Below are 19,050 nucleotides of genomic sequence, written 5' to 3'. Positions count from 1 at the left end.
CATTATCTTATCTAGCACGAAGTTTGATTTACTCAACAACTTGTGCTTTCTGCTCACATGAATTTCTGGTCCAATAAAGATTTCAAAACTTCTCGCCCTAGTTTTAAAATTCTTTGTATGTTCAAACCTAACTATCTGTCTTGCTCCTCTGGCCCTATAACATTCCAAGAGCTCTTCCTTTCCACACTCTAGCTTAGTGTACATTTCCCACTTGTTTCATACCATTGAAGCTAGTGTTTTTAGCCATCATGGTCTTATCATGTGGACTTTCTTTCTTAAACCTCTCCTCTTCCTTTTTAAGATCCTCCATAACCATTTCTGATTAGCCCAGGTTTTTCATCTGTTCTAATGATGGAATTACTAACAAAACACTGATGTTACCAAGCTAATAGAGGCCTCCCTTAGTTATTGACATGTTTTCAATCATGTACAAATTACTTTTCCAATTCTGTCTCTTTTTTGTGTATTACATATCCACCTCATTAAATTTGATATCTGTTGTTGATGGATAGCATCTGGAGAATTCCAATTGGAAACTGAGCTGTATAACAGCCAATGAACAAATCACTTATGACTGGATGAAGAAGTGAAATGAATGTTGTTGGTTGGACCTAAGAAATTATACTTACTGTAAATCTAACCTCCACAATGACTTTGCCAGATGATCTAGTGGATGGAAATAAATAGACCATATTTTAAAATTTGCAGTATCCTGTAACTCTAAAGAAAATTGGCTGAAAGCCAATTTTATCTACCTGGGACTGTCTTTTTATTCATTTGTTGATTTTGGGCATTTATTTTGCAGCCCTAAATGCCCTCAAGGAGTTAGTGGGCTGTTGATATGAACCACTGCAGATTATCTGATGAAGGTCTCCTTAATCTGATTAGTTTGTGAGTTCTGGAATTTTGAGAATTTTAAATGTGCAGACCATGGATTGGTTTGAATGTCATAAAGGACTATTCTTTCTTCTCTGAAGAGAGAAGCCAGAAAGGGAATTGTGGGGTAGGGCAGGGAGGCAGTGATGGGGATTTAATGACTATGAAGAAATGGGAATATCATCAGGTTAGGGCTGTGTGCAAATTGGACACACTTGAAAATTATGATGTTTCCATCAATATGCTTCTGTGTGGTGGTAGTTGGCATAAGTTGGTGTAAAATTGTTGATAGTGCAGTTACTCCTGTTGATAGGACACATTGCCACCACTGTATTACATGCACTGATGTTTAAAATTCTCTCTAAATGTTCCCAGATAGAGCAGTAAGGATTTATAGCACAAACTAAAATGTTTGGCCTTTCACTTTCATTAATTGCATTGTGCCCTTTTTTTAAAAATATCTACAGCCAAACCTGAAGAATCATCAGAAGGTATGGTTGGAACAGAAAGTGCTGTAACCTCCAAAGAGCGTCCATTGAGCACAGATGCAAAGGGAAAGGTAGAGATACATTTCAAGTTACAAAATTCTTTATTTAAGCTTTGTGTATTTGATTTGCACCTATATGTCATTTTAAATTTGTTAGTCATGCTGCAGTTTAAAATCTGTGTTTTTGAGACAAAACATTTGTTTTGGCATATCTTTTGATTTTGTATTTAAAATGACAAAATACAGCTGCATAATTTTTTTTTAACTGGCACCCACTGTTATTTGTCACTACCTTCTATTTCCAAGTGGTATTCCCAAACTATACTGAGTATATTGCTGATAACTTGTTTCCGTACTCGAATATGAGAGCACCACAGTACTGGTCAGAATGTGCCAAAATCCTGACCAGGCATTCATGGCACACTTGCTTCTGGAACAAGGCAATGAGATTAACCTGGTGAAAGTGAGGTAGGACATGTGACAGTCTCGTGGGCATATGTATAAACATATTTAGATGCCTGGTAAGATATCTTCCCTCCTTTCCCTTTGCTCCCTCCTCACCCAGCCTGCTGTCCCGTACCTTGCACCTTTTACTTGACTGGCTCCTACTTGTCACATGAAAGGAAACAATGCTATTTTATGATATTTAAACCAATTCTTGACCCACATATAATTAAAACTCTCAAACTCAATTTATTTAACTCAAAATTACCTTTGGCATTTACTTTGTTTTTATTTAGTTAGCTTTTTAATTCCATGCTTCCTTTGGCATTGTCGATTTTTGTTTTATTTTCTTTTGCTAATATGTAAAAGACGGGCACGCCAGCTGCAAAGACCTCACCAACCAAAAGTAAGCCACAGCCACCAGCCTCCCTTAAGCGACCTCCAGCAACTACTACCAGCCCCAATAAAAAACTTGTTACATCCACTTCAGCTACAACAGCAGCTACTACTTCTAAGCGAGTTCCTTCTAATCTGGTGCGACCTTCCTCTGCGACTACCAAAGAGATGAAACCAAAGGTAAGGATTGGTGGAAGGTGTGTGTCAAGTATTAATTTTGTTTTGCTTTTCCTCTTTGGATTTAATATACTTAGCCCTCTCCCTAGAAGTTTTTTTTTGGTAAGTTTGACTTGTTCAGTTGCTGCATAATGCTGAGTGAATTGATGTCTGTTTGCACTGCAAAAGGAATGCAATGCAATGCATCTTCTTTCTGCTTCTTAGATGGAAGTTGGGGATCTTATCTAAGCTTACCATTCCTTTTTTGTTTTGTTTTGTTGGTTCTGACTATGGCATCAATAAAAGACAGTCAGCCTTGATGGTAGTACTCTCAGTTGTTCAATAACTTGCCATCAGCTACGAAGAATTTCATATATCTAATGGATATTTGGAATACTATTAAAGCAAATGTGCCTGTGAAACTATATACCATCAAAGAATACTTATAGAAAAGGTAATGAAATAAAAGGCTGAAGCATTTGCAAGTATCTTTGGCCCAGAAGTGTCAAATGAATGATCCATCTTCACATGATACCAAGAAATGTGAAGTCACTGGATACTGTTAAAGTTATGAGTCCTGACAAGATTCTGGCAGTAGTACTGAAGATTTGTGCTCCAGAATTAACCACACCCCTAACCAAGCTGTCCCGTTGCAGTTCTAACACTGGCATCTACCTGGCAATGCAGAACATTACCCCGCTATATCATGTCCACAAAAACCTAGGACAAATCAAACTTGGTCAGTGACCGCCCTTTCAATCTACGCTCAATTATCAGCAAAATGATTGCAGGGGTTAGTGTTTCAAGTCCAATATGACTTGTCATGTTTTGAAGAAGAGCTGTATTGAATTTGAAATCTAACTTTATTTTAGCTCTGCACAGATACTGCCAGACCTCTGGAGTTTTTCCAGAGTTTGTTTCTATTTAAGACCTCCAGCATTTGCAGTATTTTCATTTTATTTAATGAGGGGGTCATTGACAGTGTTATTAACTGACAACTGCAAATGAATAAACTGCTGAAACATTTAGTTTTGCTTCTAACCAGCCATATGATTGCTCACCTTATACAGTCCCAAATGTGAAAAAAAAGAGCTGAACTCAAGGGAATTTGAGGATGACTACTCTTGATATTTAAATCAGCATTTTACTAAACGGAACATGATTTGTGGTTGTTGGCTGCCAATCATTCAATAGGAGAAAGTGAGGACTGCAGATGCTGGAGATCAGAGCTGAAAATGTGTTGCTGGAAAAGCACAGCAGGTCAGGCAGCATCCAAGGAGCAGGACAATCGACATTTCGGACATGAGCCCTTCTTCATGAAGTGCCAATCATTCAATCCAAGGATATCACTACAGCATTTTCTCTAGGAAATGCTCCAACAAAAACATTTAGCCATGGATTGATAAGTAGCAAGTAACATTTGTACCACACAAATGCCGGGCAATGACTATCTTCTTCAAAACGCAGTCCAAAATTCACCTCTTGATATTCAATAGCATTACCATGGCTAAGTCCCCCAGTATCAACATCTTTGGGGGGGGGAGGTTTAACCATTGACCAGAAACTGAACTAGAACACCCAAATAAATACTGTTTTACAAACATAAGTTAAAAGATAGGAATTCTGCAGCACATAACTCGCTTCCTAACTCAACGCTTGCATATAATCCTCAAAGGGACAAGCCTAGTGTGTGGTGGAACACTGTGCACTTGCCTGGATACATGCAGCTGCAACAGCACTCAAGAAGCTTGATGCCATCCACAATAAAACAGCCCAGTTGATTGAACCCAATCAAATGTTTTAACCTTGACTCCCTCCACCAATGATGCACAGTGGCAGAGCCAGCAACATGCACATTGCAAGAATCAATAAAAATAACAGTGAGCTGTTTGGTGGGTCTTATGGTGGTAGATCAAATGACCTACTGTATCCCTGTTGAAGGGCCAAAGGTGTAGTCCATTTGATTAAAGTTAAGAAACGTTAGTGAAGCTATTATTTTTCTGTGTATATACTTTAGGCCATCAAATTGTGGAAAAGACATACAAGAGGAATTTGCTGTTCAATTACAGAAAGACAAGAACTACAGAATAACAATGATGGATACTTGAATAATAGTAATCATAGATTGAGCTGGTGGAAGTAAAGAGACAGACATTTCTAAAATGTGTACAGGACTATTTCCTTGATCATTGTTTCTGGGCTAACAAAAACTCTGCCACTGCTTCCCATCTTATGTCTCCCAGTCCCACAAGGCCTACTTCTTAAAATCTACAAACTGGATTGCCCTGACAAATTTATGGTTTCAGCTTTCCTGTCACACTTTATTCCTGTCAATTTATTCATTCCTACCTTGACTCTTTCTCTCTTTCCCTCATCTTGTCTCTTTCCACTTACAGTTGTGACTATTTTGAAATTTTACATCAATATCCAGTTCCCGGTGCCAACCCTTTATGTGTCAGTACCACATCAGGATGGTCTAAAGGTTCTCTGCTCCTCCTTTGAAAAGAGGCCTGAATACTCCCCATCCACCTTCGCCCAACTTTGAATAATTTGTCTCTTAAGCAAACAGTAAGGCCTATATCTTTGGGATATGTGCAACATTTCTTGTTCCTGTCTTACGGAGATCCCTTCCCACAACTTTCTCTGGTATATCGATGACAACTTTAATACAACTTCCTGCTCTTGTTCAGATTTGGAAAATTCACCTGAACTTCTGACTCGTCCTTTCCCTCCCTTGACTTCACTGTTTCCACTTCTGTGGATAAGTCATTCACCAGTATCTATTACAAGTCTACTAATTCCTGCAGTTATTTTTAACTTACACTTCTTCCTCATCCGCCTTCCTTTAGCAACTAGATTTCATCCCCTGTTTCTGTCTCTTCACTACTTCTGTTTTAATGATGCCATTTTCCATGGAGTGCTTCTGACATCATCTTGCTTTTTCCTCAGCTGAGGATTTGCCACCATTATGGTTGGTTTCAGCCATATCTGATCCATTCCTACACTTACCCTTTCCCCTCCCTGCCTGAAGATTTATATGGTTCCCCTTGTCCTCATTTTCCACCCCATCAGCTACTGCATTTAGAGGATAATGTTTCATCATTTCCACCACCACCAGCAGGGTGCTATATTGAAACATATCTTCCTTCTTCCCCTCCATTACACTTTGTATTGTTCCTCTGTCACTCCTAACAGCTCTTCACACATCCCTTGGCAACTTCAGACAATTGCAGAAGGTGTAACGCTTGCCCTTTTACCTCTTCTCACTGTCCAAGCCCCAACCAGCTTCTAGATCAAATAGTAGTTTAATTTTACTTCTTTCAATCCGCCCAATCATATTTGCTGCTCACAATGTGATCTCATCTGTGAAGGCAATATTAAACACAAGTTGGGTAATATCTTTCCTGATGAAGGGCTTATGCTCGAAACGTCGAATTCCCTATTCCTGAGATGCTGCCTGACCTGCTGTGCTTTAACCGGCAACACATTTTCAGCTGTGATCTCCAGCATCTGCAGACCTCATTTTTTACTCGAAGTTAATATCTTTGTGGACCTTCCAGTCAGTCGCTTGCAACTTCAAATGCATCAGCTTTCTCTCATGCTAACATTTCATCCTAGGCCTGCAGCATTGTACCAGTGAAGCCCAATGCAAGCTGGAGCAACAGCATCTCATTAATACCATTATCCCTCTGCTACCATTAGCACCTCATTTACCATTTGCTCTGTATACCCTCACCATCTGTTCCGTTTGTCCTCCTTCCCCTTTAACAGCAACATAAAAACAATCATTTTCCAGCTTCCTTCAGTTCCGAAGAAGTTGTATTAGATTCAACATTAGCTCCATTTCCCTCGGCAGAGGTATTGTCAGACTTGCTATGTTTCATGGGAGAAAGTGGGGACTGTAGATGTTGGAGATCAGAGTTGAGTGTGGTGCTAGAAAAGCATAGCCGGTCAGGCAGCATCCAAGGAGCAGGAGAATCGACGTTTGATGAAGAACTTATGCTCAATGTCAATTCTCCTGCTCCTCAGATGCTGCATGACCGGCTGTGCTTTTCCAGCGCAACACTTTCGACTCTTGCAATGTTTCTTGTAGACTTTGCGTTTTTTAATCTCCGATCTTCTGTGTCTGAAGTACTTAACTTTTATTTAAGGAAGAAAACCGTCTTGGATCTGATTCTGGGGAATAAAGTGGGGAAGTGGAAATTCTTCCAGTGGTGAGATTTGAGGAAGAGTGAGTGTAATATTTAATTTAAAGTAATTATGAGAAAAGACAAAAAAAAATCAAAACTGAAATGCTCAACTGAAACAGGTCTAATTTCAAAGAATTTAAATAGGACCCTGTGATGAATTTAAACATTTAGAAACTTTGAGGAGAAAGTGTATATACTCCTAGGAGGAGAAATGTGTAAGGCACCCAAAGCTACCTTCCGTGACTACTGGTCAGGTCCACGACCCCCTACAACCCACCCTTCCTTTCTGGCACCCTCCCCTGCCACCACAGGAATTGCAAAACCTGTGCCCACACCTCCTCCCTCACCTCCATCCAAGGCCCCAAAGGGGCTTTCCACATCCATCAAAGCTTTACCTGCACATCCACCAATATCATTTGTTGTATCTGTTGCTCCTGATGCAGTCTCCTCTACATTGCGCTTTAGGGAACATCTCCAGGACACCTGCACCAATCCAACCCCACTGTCCTGTGACCCAACATTTCAACACCCCCTCCTACTCTGCCAAGGACATGCAGGTCCTGGGCCGCCTCCACTGCTGGCTCCCTCCCCACCCCACACCTGGAGGAAGAACGCCTCATCTTCTCCCTTGGAACACTTCAATCCCATGGCATCAATGTGGATTTCACCAGTTTCCTCATTTTCCCCTTCCCCCACCTCACCCCAACTCCAACCTTCCAGCTCAACACTGTCCCCGTAACCTGTCCTTCCTGCCTATCTTCCTTTCCACCTATCCACTCCACCCTCCTCTCTGACCTATCACCTTCATCCCCACCCCCATTCACCTATTGTACTCTATGCTATTTTCTCCCCATCCCCCTCTCATTTATCTCTCCACTCTGCAGGTACCATGCCTCTATTCCTGATGAAGGGCTTTTGCCTGCTCCTTAGATGCTACTTGACCTGCTGTGCTTTTCCAGCACCACTCTAATCTTTTACCTTTACCCAAAGCCAGTCATTTCTGGGTAACTAAAGATACAGAAGCTAAAATTTAAAAACAAATTTATGATAATTATAAGATTCATAATGCAGTACAGAAACAAGTTGAATGTAGTAAGGACATAGAAGATCAAGAAAAGATGGATTCATGAATAAAAATGGAACATGAGACTAGATTAATGCTAATGTAAAGGGGAATCCAAAAGGCTTTCATAAACAATATATCAAAAGGTACTTTTAACAAAAGGGATAGAACTAAATAGAAAGAAATAATGAGCTAGAGGCATGGCTGAAGTACTAAGAGAAAAGTTAAAATGAAGATACAGCAAGCAATTAGGAAACAAAATGATATTTTAACATTGTATTGCAAAGCTTTTAAATACTGTATGTAAGTAAGGACAGCTCTAGCAATTATAGTGTTATGCTGAGATCAATTTTGAGATTTGTGTGCAGTTTTAATTCCTTATCTATGGAAGGTTATATTTGTTTAGAGAGGTTAGAATTTAGGTTCATTAGATTGATTCCTGGGATAGGAGGTGTTTGAACATGAGTTGATCTCATTGAAACGTAAAATTCTGAGAGATTTTGATAGGTTCAATGCTGAAAGAATGAATTATCTTGCTGGAGGATCTAGGACCAGGATAAAGTATTAGCCAGACCAAGACTAAGATGAAGACAAATTTCTTCATTCTAAAGCTTGTGATTATTTGGAATTTTGATAACTTTTGGCCATTAAGGGAGTTGTCATAAGAGTTGCCGCAGATGTTATCTGGTTCTTCGCAGAATTCTTTTGAAGTAGATTTGGGAGTAGGATTAGTATAATTAGGTTGGGCCTCCTCTGCACTCTGAGTCTCTTTGCTGTCACCAACCCTTGTAATACTCAAGTGGGGTGTACGAGTATTACGTAGCGAAATTGTAGCCTTGAGTAACAAGAGTAGTTTATTTGTCATATTAGTACGATAGTGAGTTAATTCATCTTAAATTTTGTTGATTACATTAGCACTAGGTAAGAGCTATTGTTATTTCTTATGCAATAGTAACTAGAAACCAAGTCTGTGCTGCATGGCTGTAGACACTGGAATAACTAACTATTGTAACAACAGACTATAACAACTGACTGGCTCCTCCCAGAGGCAGTCCTTTAAATATCAGTGGGTTGACCAAATCCAAAGCTTCCAAGATAACTGTCTCAGGTCAACTCTTTGTACAACAGGAACCAAACAATAAAATGCCAGGTGAGAAAGTCCAGTCGTTGAATTATTGAAAGGTTGTATACCCTGGCCCTGCATCTGTTTCTTCGTTATGCACGTGACAATTTTTTCCCTAGAGCAGACAGATGCATTCAAATTGGCAATAAAAGAAGTGCTCGTAGCATTATTAAATTGGGTTAAATTTGAAGAAGAGGATGTACTCCAAATAATTGGTAGATCTCAAAGTAATAGAGTTTCCTGTTCCAGATTAAAATTTAGTGAAGAAAATAATGTGGAAGTTGGAGGATCACAAAAGCTGCCCATCTATTTTAAAAACGGAGTCATATCCCAGCAATATACAAGCCTGTCAGTCTAATATCAGTAATGGGGGAGCTTTACAGACAATATTGTAGAACAAAGATATTTGGTATTTGGGGAAAAAAGGGTGAAGAAATGAAAGTCTAAATGATTTGTTCAAGGCATATTGATTGACGAGCTTGGCTCTTTCACAAACATTGAGCACATGCAGTTGTTTAGGACCTTGCAAATGGTCTATGATAAAATACCCAGTTAGCAAAATTAAAGGTTGCAGGATTAAAGAGACAGAGGCAGGAGAGATGCAAATTTGACTCTGGGACAGAAAATAAGTTTACTTGTGAATGGTTGTTTATCAGAATGGAGGGTGATATACAAGTGGTATTCAGGGGTTTGCATTAGAATTGTTGCTTTTTTCTGAATGTTAATGACCTGGACTGGGATGTAGGAGCAATAAGAAATTTGAAAACTTAATAAACCTTGGTACACAGGAATAGATCTGAAGGACACAAACTGGAAAAAGGGCAGATGAAAATTTAACAGATTTGTAGTAGTATGAAGTGATGCATTTGGTTGGAAGGAGGAGGATAACAATATCAATTAAATTATACAATTTTAATAAACATACAGGAATTGGAGGTGGTTGGTATTGGTATCACACTGATATTACATCTCATTGCTAACAAATCCAAAAGTTGAGCATTGCACTGGGATGCTGGCCTAATGTATCCTCTGAGGTTGTGGAGTGGAAATTTGAAATGCTGATGTTCTCACTACAAAGACAACCACACTTCCAGTGCAGTTAAGGTTATGCTGTAAATATTAAAAAAGGAAGTGCATAGACAGTAATTTGATGTCATTGCCCAGAATATGGATAATCTGTAGGCATTTTTAATTCTTCTGTTTTGTTCTGATGATACTGGCAAGAATTGAGAAACAAGTGTTTGTTTTATCTTTGTTTTGAATACAAACACTAGAAATTCTCAACAATCTGGCAGTCCTTTTGATGTGATTGAAATCACTTGCTCTTCTGTCACCTTTTTTTATTGCTTTGTTTTCGAGTTTTTTTGTCTGATGCAAACATTTCAAACAAGCTGATTGACATTCACAACCTCTTACTCTCAAGATCTCGAGAGCAGTGGCCTGTATATAAGTGGCATAGATAATTTTTTGACTTAACCAAGCTACAGCCTATAATTGAAGAAACATCCTTCCTACCAGCTTTGAATTGAATATTCTAAAATTTAGATGAACATTAAATTGGACATATTGTTGGATAATCAGAGAGTCTGGCTTCAAGGTAGCCCATCATCCCATCTCATGGCAACTGCAGTCTGTTCTGGTTCCAGTTTACAATACCAGACTAATTGAAACCTACGGAACTTAACACTGATCAGCACATTTAATAGTATGCCTGTAGGGTTGTTTGCTCTGGCAGAAGAAAGCTGCTGGGCTTTGAGCTATCATTGTCATTAGAATCAAAGAAAATAGGAGCAGGAGTAGGCCATTCTGCCATGCAACGTCATTATGGCTGATAATCCAAATCGGTGTCCTGGTCCCACTTGCTCCCCATATCCTTTGATCCCTTTGCCCCTAACTTCTATAATTAATTCCTTGAAATTATTCAATGTTTGGCCTCTACTGCTTTCTGTGGAAAAGAATTCCATAGGCTCACCACTTTGGGTGAAAAAGTTTCTCCTCATCTCAGTCCTAAATGCTAGCTTGTATCCTTAGGCTGTGACCCCTAATTTTGGACTAGTTCTGTTAGAATTTTATAGATGTTTCAAGTTCTCTCATTATTCTAAACTTCAGTGAATATAGCCCTAAATGATCCAGTCTCTCTCATATTGTTCTGCTATCCCAGGAATCAATCTGGAACTTTTGTTGCACTCCATCTATACCCAGAAGTATTGTTCCTCTGATAAGGAGACTAACGTTGCACACAGTACTGCAGGCACAATCTCAGAGGCCCTGTACAATTGCAGCAAGATCTTTGCTGCTCTACTTAAATCTTCATGCTATGAAGGTCAACATATCATTTGCCTTCACCCCAGGCATGCCTACTTTCATGAAGAACATTTAGGTTTCATACCACCCCCTTCCTCAATCTGTCACATTCAGATAATGTGCCTTTCTGTTTTTGTGACCAAAGTGGATAACCTCACATTTATCCATATTATACTTTGTCTTCCATTCATTTACCAGTTTGATTCAACTTCACTAACTCATTGTGAAGCATCTTTGAATCCTCCTCCATTCACTCTCCCTTCCAGCTTTGTGCCATCTGCAAATTTGAAGATAATATATTTGGTTCCCTCATCTAAATCATTAAAATATTTTGTAAATAGTTAGCATCCAAACACTGCTCCCTGCAGTACTCTGCTAGGCACTGGCTGGCATTCAGAAAATGAACTGTTTAATCTTGCTCTTTGTTTCCTGTCGGCCAACCAATTCCCTATCTATGTCAGTACATTATGTCCAATCCCATGTGCTTTAATTTAATATGTCTAATGTGGGGCCTCATTGAAAGCCTTCTCAAAGTCTAAGTAAACCACATCTATTGGCTCCCCCTTATCCAATCTACTAGTTATGTCATCCAAAAATATTCCAGGAAATTTGTAAAGCATTTGTAAATGTATGCTGACTCTGTCTGATCTATCATTGTTTCCCAAGTGCTCTACTATTTAAATCCTCTCTAATGAACTCTAACATTTCCTGCTATTGATACCTGGCATGTCATAGCACCATTCATAGAAAAGTATTGGAATTCTCATGATTCTCTGATAATTATCTTTCAAACAATGCCACTAAAACCAATTAACTACTCAATTATTTTATACCTATTTCTCATCAAATTGACTTACCATCACATTCCAACTTTACAACAATGACTGTACCTCCGAACTATTTTATTGTGAAAATTCTGGAACATTCTGCAGATTTGAAAGTATATAAATGAAAGATTGTTCCTTCAATTCGTTTCATTATATACTTTAGCCTAATGAGTCTTTATTTGCTAACTGTTACTCTGCCATCCTTAATTATGACTTGAAGTCATATTTCAAAGCACATGCAGGAGCATAAATCAATTCTTGGGGATGGAGCAGGAAAAGCCAGGAGCAGACAAATGCCAATGATTCAGTATCTCTCACCTTTATATACAGAAATAAAGTTCATGAAGTTTGTACAGAGTAAGGGAATTGAGAACAAGAAAGAGAAACAGGAATTTAGAGTAATTCACCTAGCTACCTTCCAACACCAATGTATTCTACTTCACTGCTCCCTCCCATTGCCCTGTATACTCTGCCTCAAGTGTTTATTATTCCTCTTAAAGATGCAATGACTTTGCCAATCAACACATTCCTTGGTGTCTTAACTCTGAAGAAAGGAAGTTTCCCAACTTACCTCTGATTCTTGAATGTTACAATTGACTACAACATCAATTACAACTTGCATATGAAGCACAAGTCACAAAAATCAGATACCAGGTGAGAGTCCAACAGGTTTATTTGGAAGCAGGAGCTTTTGAAGTGCTGCTGCTTCATCAAATGATGAACTACCTGATGAAGAAGCAACAATTTGAAAGCCTCCAAATAAACTTGTTGGACTATAACCTGGTGTTGTGTGATTTTACCTTTGTCCACACCAGTTCAATACTGGCTCCTCCAAATCAAGTCACAGAAAGCAAGCATGCAACCTCTGAAAGCTTCACACCGGCAGTTAGGGGAAAACCTATCTGAATTTTAAAAAATAGTCAAGGTGCAAGTGTATTTCTGGGTACTTAGAGCACTCTGGGAATTCTTTCTTTTATTTTCATTTTTAAAGTTCTAATCGAGTTAAACCACTATTAAAGCAGTTGACATGAGTTACATTTAACAGTCAGTCACCTGAAACCTGAATAAGGCCACAACAGATGGTGATTACTATTGAAGGTTAACAATTGTGACTCATCTTTGCCCTATTTAAGAAAGGGATTGTTGAAAGCACATAATCAGTAAGTTTTAAACAAGCTCTTGAGATAGAATGTCTCTTGAGTAAAACACAGCCAGAGTTCGTGTATATTTCTGGGGATTTTGAGCACAGTAGAGGTGTTTTATGCTTTTTTTAAAAAACCCATGTCATTTATAGTTTGTAAAGACTATGTTCTATACTAACAAAGGCCAGGCAATAGGATCTGTGAAATAATTGATATTTTATGATGTTATCCATCTTCCAAAAAGTGTAAGTCAAGGCAGGTGAACTGGAAGCTGTAGTCTAATCTTTCTGCTTGTTATAATGCTGGATGAACCCTCCTGCTGAATTTAAACCAGTAACACGGAAAAGATTTATCCCATGCAGTAAACGTGAAAATTAGAGAGGCCAAGAGCTATTTAAAGTAAAAATTAACCGCTTTATTTTTTAAGGTATAACAGAGAATAATTGACTAACAATTATTTACAACTCCTTCCTCTAATCTATCTGTTACCTTCTTTTCTATAACACTAGTCTGACACCCCGGATTTAAGATTTACCAAAAATTCAAGCAAATCAAATGAATAACAATACTGTAGAAGAGGAATTCTCTTGCATGTTGGAATGTAAAGTGGGAAAATGTGAATTTGCACATTTTGGAAGGAAGAACCAAAACACAATATAATTAAATGGAGATAAACTGCAAAACATGTGTGTGCATGAAACACAAAGTACACACATTCAGCAGGTAACCTGGAAAGCTAATAGAAAGTTGACCCTTATTTCAAGGAGTTTGGAGCCTAAAAGTAGGGAAGTCTTCCTGCAATTGTATAAGGTGCTGGTGAGAGTAAATCTAGAGTGTTTGGAGTAGTTTAGATCCCCTTAAAGGAAAAATATTTCATTGGAAGCATTTCAGTGAAGGTTCAGTAGGATGATTCCATTTTGGAAGGATTGTCTTATGAGCAAAGATTAAATAGTTTGGGACTCTACTCTCGAATATAGAAGAATAAGAGGTGATCACATTGAAATAAATGGGAGTCTTAAGGGGCTTGATAGGGTAAATGCTGAGAGAATGTTTCCCTCATGGGAAAGTCGAGGGCCAGAGGGCATGGTCTCAGAATAGAAGGGGCCAATTTAAGATTGAGATGAGGAAGAAAATCTTTCAGAAGGTTGAAAGTCTTTGGAGCTCCTTGTCACAGAGGTGTGGATACAGAGCCTGGTTTAAACTGATAGATTCTTGGTCAGTAGGGGAATAGAGGGTTACGGGGAAAAAAAAACAGGAAAGTGGATGTGAGGAATGTCAGAGCAGCCATGAACCTGTTGAATGGCAGAGGTGGTGGTGCCAACAGCCAAATGACCTACTACTTTTCCCACTTCTTATGGTGTTATCTGGTTTATTTAGACATTCAGAAGGCTTTGATAAGGTTCAACGTAAGAGATTAGTGTGTACAATTAAAGCACATTGGTTTGGGGTAGTGTATTGAAATGAATGGAGAAAAGCTTTGCAGAAATTAAATATCAGGAGTAAACAAGTCTCTTTCTAAATGGCAGGTAGTGACTAGTGGGGTACTACAGGGATCAGTGTTAGGACCTCAGCTCTTCACAATATATAATAATGATTTATGATGTGGAGGTGCCAGTGTTGGACTGGGGTGGACAAAATTAAAATTCACACAATACCAGATTATAGTCCCAACAGGTTTATTTGGAAGTACAAGCTTTGGGAGTGTTGTTCCTTCATCAGGTAACTAGTGGGGCAGGATCATAAGACACAGAATTTTTAGCACAAGATACATGTAACTGATAGAATATTTTGAATGCGCCTAGATTACTGTAAAGTCTTGCATCTTTTAGAATAGGTTGCAGGTATCGATTCATTAATATGTAAATCCCAGAATTACCTTCAAGTCACATTCCTGAGAACTGAAGGTTTTGTAAAAGAAAAGTGACATCTCAGCTCAGACAGTGTATTAAAGGTATGAGGTTGGAGTCTGCCTGTGTTCCACTCTTGAGTCAGACTTATTCTATTTCCAAAGTAGGTATTTCTAATGTCACATGTACTGACTGCCTGCAGATTGTGTGGCCTTTGAACAAAAATTGTATCTGCAAACACAAATTCACCCTATAGACTTATATGTGTGTATTTGTGTGTGTGTGTGTGTGAGAGAGACAGAGTATTACCCTGTGAAGGTGTGCACATGGGTGTGTGTGTGTGGGGTGAATGTGTATGTGTGTCAGCGACAGCATGTGTATAAGAGAAAGCCTGCGTGAGTGTGTGAACGTGTGCTTGTGTGAGAATGTATAGTGTAGTGGGGTCACGTGTACTGTGACATGAACCCAAGGCCCCGGTTAAGGCCACCCTCATGGGTACCGAACTTGGCTATCAGTCTTTGCTTGGTCACTCTGCGTTGTTGTGTATCTTGAAGTCTGCCTTGGAGGACGGTCGTCCGAAGATCCAAGGTTGAATGTCACTGATCCCTGGAGTATTCCCTGACCGGGTGGGATTGTTGCATGGTGTCCATTCATGTTTCCATAGCGATGGCTTGGTCTCGCCAATGTACCATGCTTTGGGACATCCTTGTCTGTTGTGTATATATCAGGCCTTGGTGGGACCACACCTGGAATATTGTGTGCAGTTTCATCATCTGAAGAAGGATGCTCCTGCCATAGAGCGCATGCAAAGAAGGTATTCCAGACTGATCCCTGGTATGGCAGAACTGATGTATGATGAGAGGTTGAATTAGTTAGGATTGTAATCACTGAAGTTTAGAAGAATGTGAGGGAATCTAATAGAGACCAATAACATTCCAACAGGACTAGACAGGGTAGATGCAAGAATGATGATCTCGATGACGAGGGAGTCTAGAACAAGGGATGAGAATTGAAAGATATGGCATAATCCATTTAGGAATGAGATGAGTTGAATGATATTCACCCAGAGAGTGGTAAGCCTGTGGAATTCTTTACCACAGAACATGATCAAGGCTGTAACAAGAGTTGAATATAGCACTTGGAGCCAAAAGGCTTAAAGGATATGGGAGGAATGCAGGAGCAAACTATTGAGTTGGATGGTAATGCAGACTTGGAAAGGTCGAATGATCGTATCATCCAATTTTTATCTGTTTTATATTCAGTGGGTATTAGGGAAGGCAAATGGATGTTGGCCTTTGTCAAAGGGAATTGAGTATGTAAATAGGGATGTATTGCTAAAAGGCACTTGTTAAACCATAATCTAACAAAAGATACACTGGTATTTGAGAGAAACTAGTGGAAGTTCACCATTAAGTGGATCCCATGTATAGAAGGATTGTCTTGAGGAAAGATTGAGTAGATTTGGCCTATGCTGACTGGAGTATAAAAGAATGAGAGGCTTCCGGATTAAATTTTTAGGAGTCCTGACAGGGTAGATGCAGAGTGGCTTTTTTCCTCCTTGTGTGAGAGTCTTGAATCAGAGGGCACAATCTCGGACTAAGGAGTTTTAAACAAAAGGAAATTTTTCTCTTCTGGGGTAGTAGTAAATCTATGAAGTTCTTTACTAGCGTGCACTTTCAAGGCTGATTCACTAATTATATTTAAGGCTGCAATAGACAATTTATTTTTAATTGGTAAGAGTCTAGAGTTATCTGGAATGAGAAGAAAGTGGAATTGAGGATTAAGGATTCTTTTATGATCTCAGTGAATGAAGACAAAACAGATCTGATAGATGGAATGGCCCACTTCTGCCACTGTCTTATGGTCTTATATTCTACATTGTGATTTTAATTTCATGATGTGTCTCCAGGGGCTTCCCAGGAGCATTATAAAACAAGTATGATACCAGTTCACATAAGGAGATGTTAAGTCAAATGATCAAAAGCTGGGTTGAAAAGGTAGTATTTAAGGTGAATATTTAAAGGCATAAAATGAGTTAGAGGGGTGCAGAGATACAGGGAGAATTCCATATCATGGGGGTGCTAGGCAACTGAATACACAATCATCAATGGTGCAGCAGTTATAATTGGGAATGCAAATAGGATGACTGATAAAGGAGCACAGACATCTCAAAACAATATGGTCTTAGAGGAAATTACACAGATAAGGAGAAGAAAGGCATTAGAGGGATTTGAAAACAACAATAATTGTCCATAATACCAAAATGGCCTCCTTGCATATGGTGACACCTGTGATGTCACCTGACCACATCTGGACACGCCACAGGAAGTGATTGTTCATGCACCAGTGATGTCACCATGTTCCATGTGTGCACTGTTTATAAGAGACTGGGGAGGTTAGGGTGGGACAAAAGCTGGCACTGAGAGTCTTGTACTGAGTTGGGGAGCCAACCTCTGTTGATTTGTCTATTCGTGTTTTAGTTTAAAAGACTTAAATACCTGAAGAACCTTTCAAAACGTATAATTTCTTCATTGTCGTCATAGACTATAGCTGCTGTTTTCTGGTGCGCACACACCAATGATGTCAGCTCCCTGTTGCCCAAGCATACTCTGCAGGTAGTGTTTATATGAATTGTAGTCTTAAGAAACTAGAGCACTAATTGTAAAATGAAGGGATTGCTCAACTAGGAGGTTAACCAATAAGCCAACCCAAGGAAATGTTTGATACAAATCCAGCCAACTAAAACCTTATTCATCATTTTATAAATCTCAAATAAACCTTATCTGCTTCAGTGGCAATTGTTTCACTACAGAACATCTTTTCTAACAGCTGCAAATTATAATTCATGATCTCATCTTGTATTAGTTTTTTTATCTATTTTCATGATGTGACACATGCTGGCAAAACCTTCTCTGTTTGCCCTAAAAACCATTCTGATCCTTGGATGGTACTGCTGTGTCTGTCTCAGCGTATTTCAGCATTTGGATTAACAGCAATGGAGAAGAGGCAATTGACAATGGTGTATGACTTAGTGAGACAGTGGCTGATGATGACATTCCCATAAATTGCCCTGATTAGCTGCTTTGGTAGCAGAGCTCTCAAATAGCAAATAGCTTTACTCTGACAACTGTTGTCTGCTTACTTTCACATCTCTTCAATTATATTAACTTTCGCATTCTTTCTGGAGCAAGATTACAATGAATTGGAATGATCCTGAACTGAGCATCAGTAAGTTCCTTATTAGGAAGCAGGTATTTTTTGATGGCAGTATTCATTGCAATACTGATAATTGAGAGGTGACACACAACTGTAATTCTTCATTAGTTTTGTTCTGATCATGTATGCACTTTTCATTGGTTTCTTGACTTGATAAATGTTGGGGAATTTTTAAGACATTTAAAAGTAGGATTACTGAATAGATAGACAGTTAATTCAGTTACAAATGTCCACCATACCTCCATGACCTGCGTACTATTAGGCTGATCAATTTATCCTTCGTCTGACCTAATCTGCAATAGTAAAGTGTTACAGACTGTAAAGGTGCCTTCATTGTGAAGAGGGAGCTGGTCTTCACTCGTCTGTTCAGGACTGTACAGGAACTTGGAATGGTATGATCTAGTTATCATGGTACACATAGGTACCAATGGCATAGGTAGGATGAGGAAAGCGGTTCTGCATGGACAATGAGAGGTCAGGTATAAAATTGCCATGTGGCTCAATCAAAAGGGCAAATAAAATTAATGAACTGAACAATGGCTCAAAGACTGGTGTTGGAGAAGTGGGTTTGGGTTCTGGTTCATGGGGCACATGCAAGAACCAGATAAAGTGAAGTCTGTACTATTGAGATTATCCACACCTGAACTATGTTCGATCCAGTCTTCTTAAACAGTATAACCAGAGAAGTAAAGAGCAGTTTAAACAAATTAATAGGGGTGAGGATCAAGCTTGGTCAGATGTAGCAAAATAAGGTGTATTAGTCAAGGCACAAGAGCAAAATGCAAATGGGAAAAGGCAGGAAGGAACAGGGAGAATAAACCTAAAAACACACTGACAGTAATAGAGTCATAGAGATGTACAGCATGGAAACAGACCTTTTGGTCCAACTTGTCTGTGCCTACCAGATATCCCAACTTAATCTAGTCCCATCTGCCAGCACCTGGCCCATGTCCCTCCAAGCCCTTCCTATTCATATACC

The 19,050-nt window shown here is 39.1% G+C and overlaps 1 protein-coding gene across 5 annotated transcripts in view; it reads left to right on the top strand.

Moving 5' to 3' along the window:
- Positions 1-19,050, top strand: part of LOC132815046 (microtubule-associated protein 4-like) — a 426,923-nt gene that overhangs the window by 330,973 nt on the left and 76,900 nt on the right. For all 5 annotated transcript variants that reach the window (XM_060823717.1, XM_060823718.1, XM_060823719.1 and 2 more), the window contains 2 exons: positions 1,344-1,435; positions 2,177-2,383. In XM_060823717.1, coding sequence (XP_060679700.1) covers positions 1,344-1,435; positions 2,177-2,383 — 299 coding nt within the window. The remainder of the gene's footprint in view (positions 1-1,343; positions 1,436-2,176; positions 2,384-19,050) is intronic.

This window comes from Hemiscyllium ocellatum, chromosome 4 (genome assembly GCF_020745735.1).
Source record: "Hemiscyllium ocellatum isolate sHemOce1 chromosome 4, sHemOce1.pat.X.cur, whole genome shotgun sequence".
In the NCBI taxonomy this organism is placed as follows: domain Eukaryota; kingdom Metazoa; phylum Chordata; class Chondrichthyes; order Orectolobiformes; family Hemiscylliidae; genus Hemiscyllium; species Hemiscyllium ocellatum.
The sequence above is the reverse complement of the archived record's forward strand: the minus strand, read 5'-3'. Positions and strand labels throughout refer to the sequence as shown.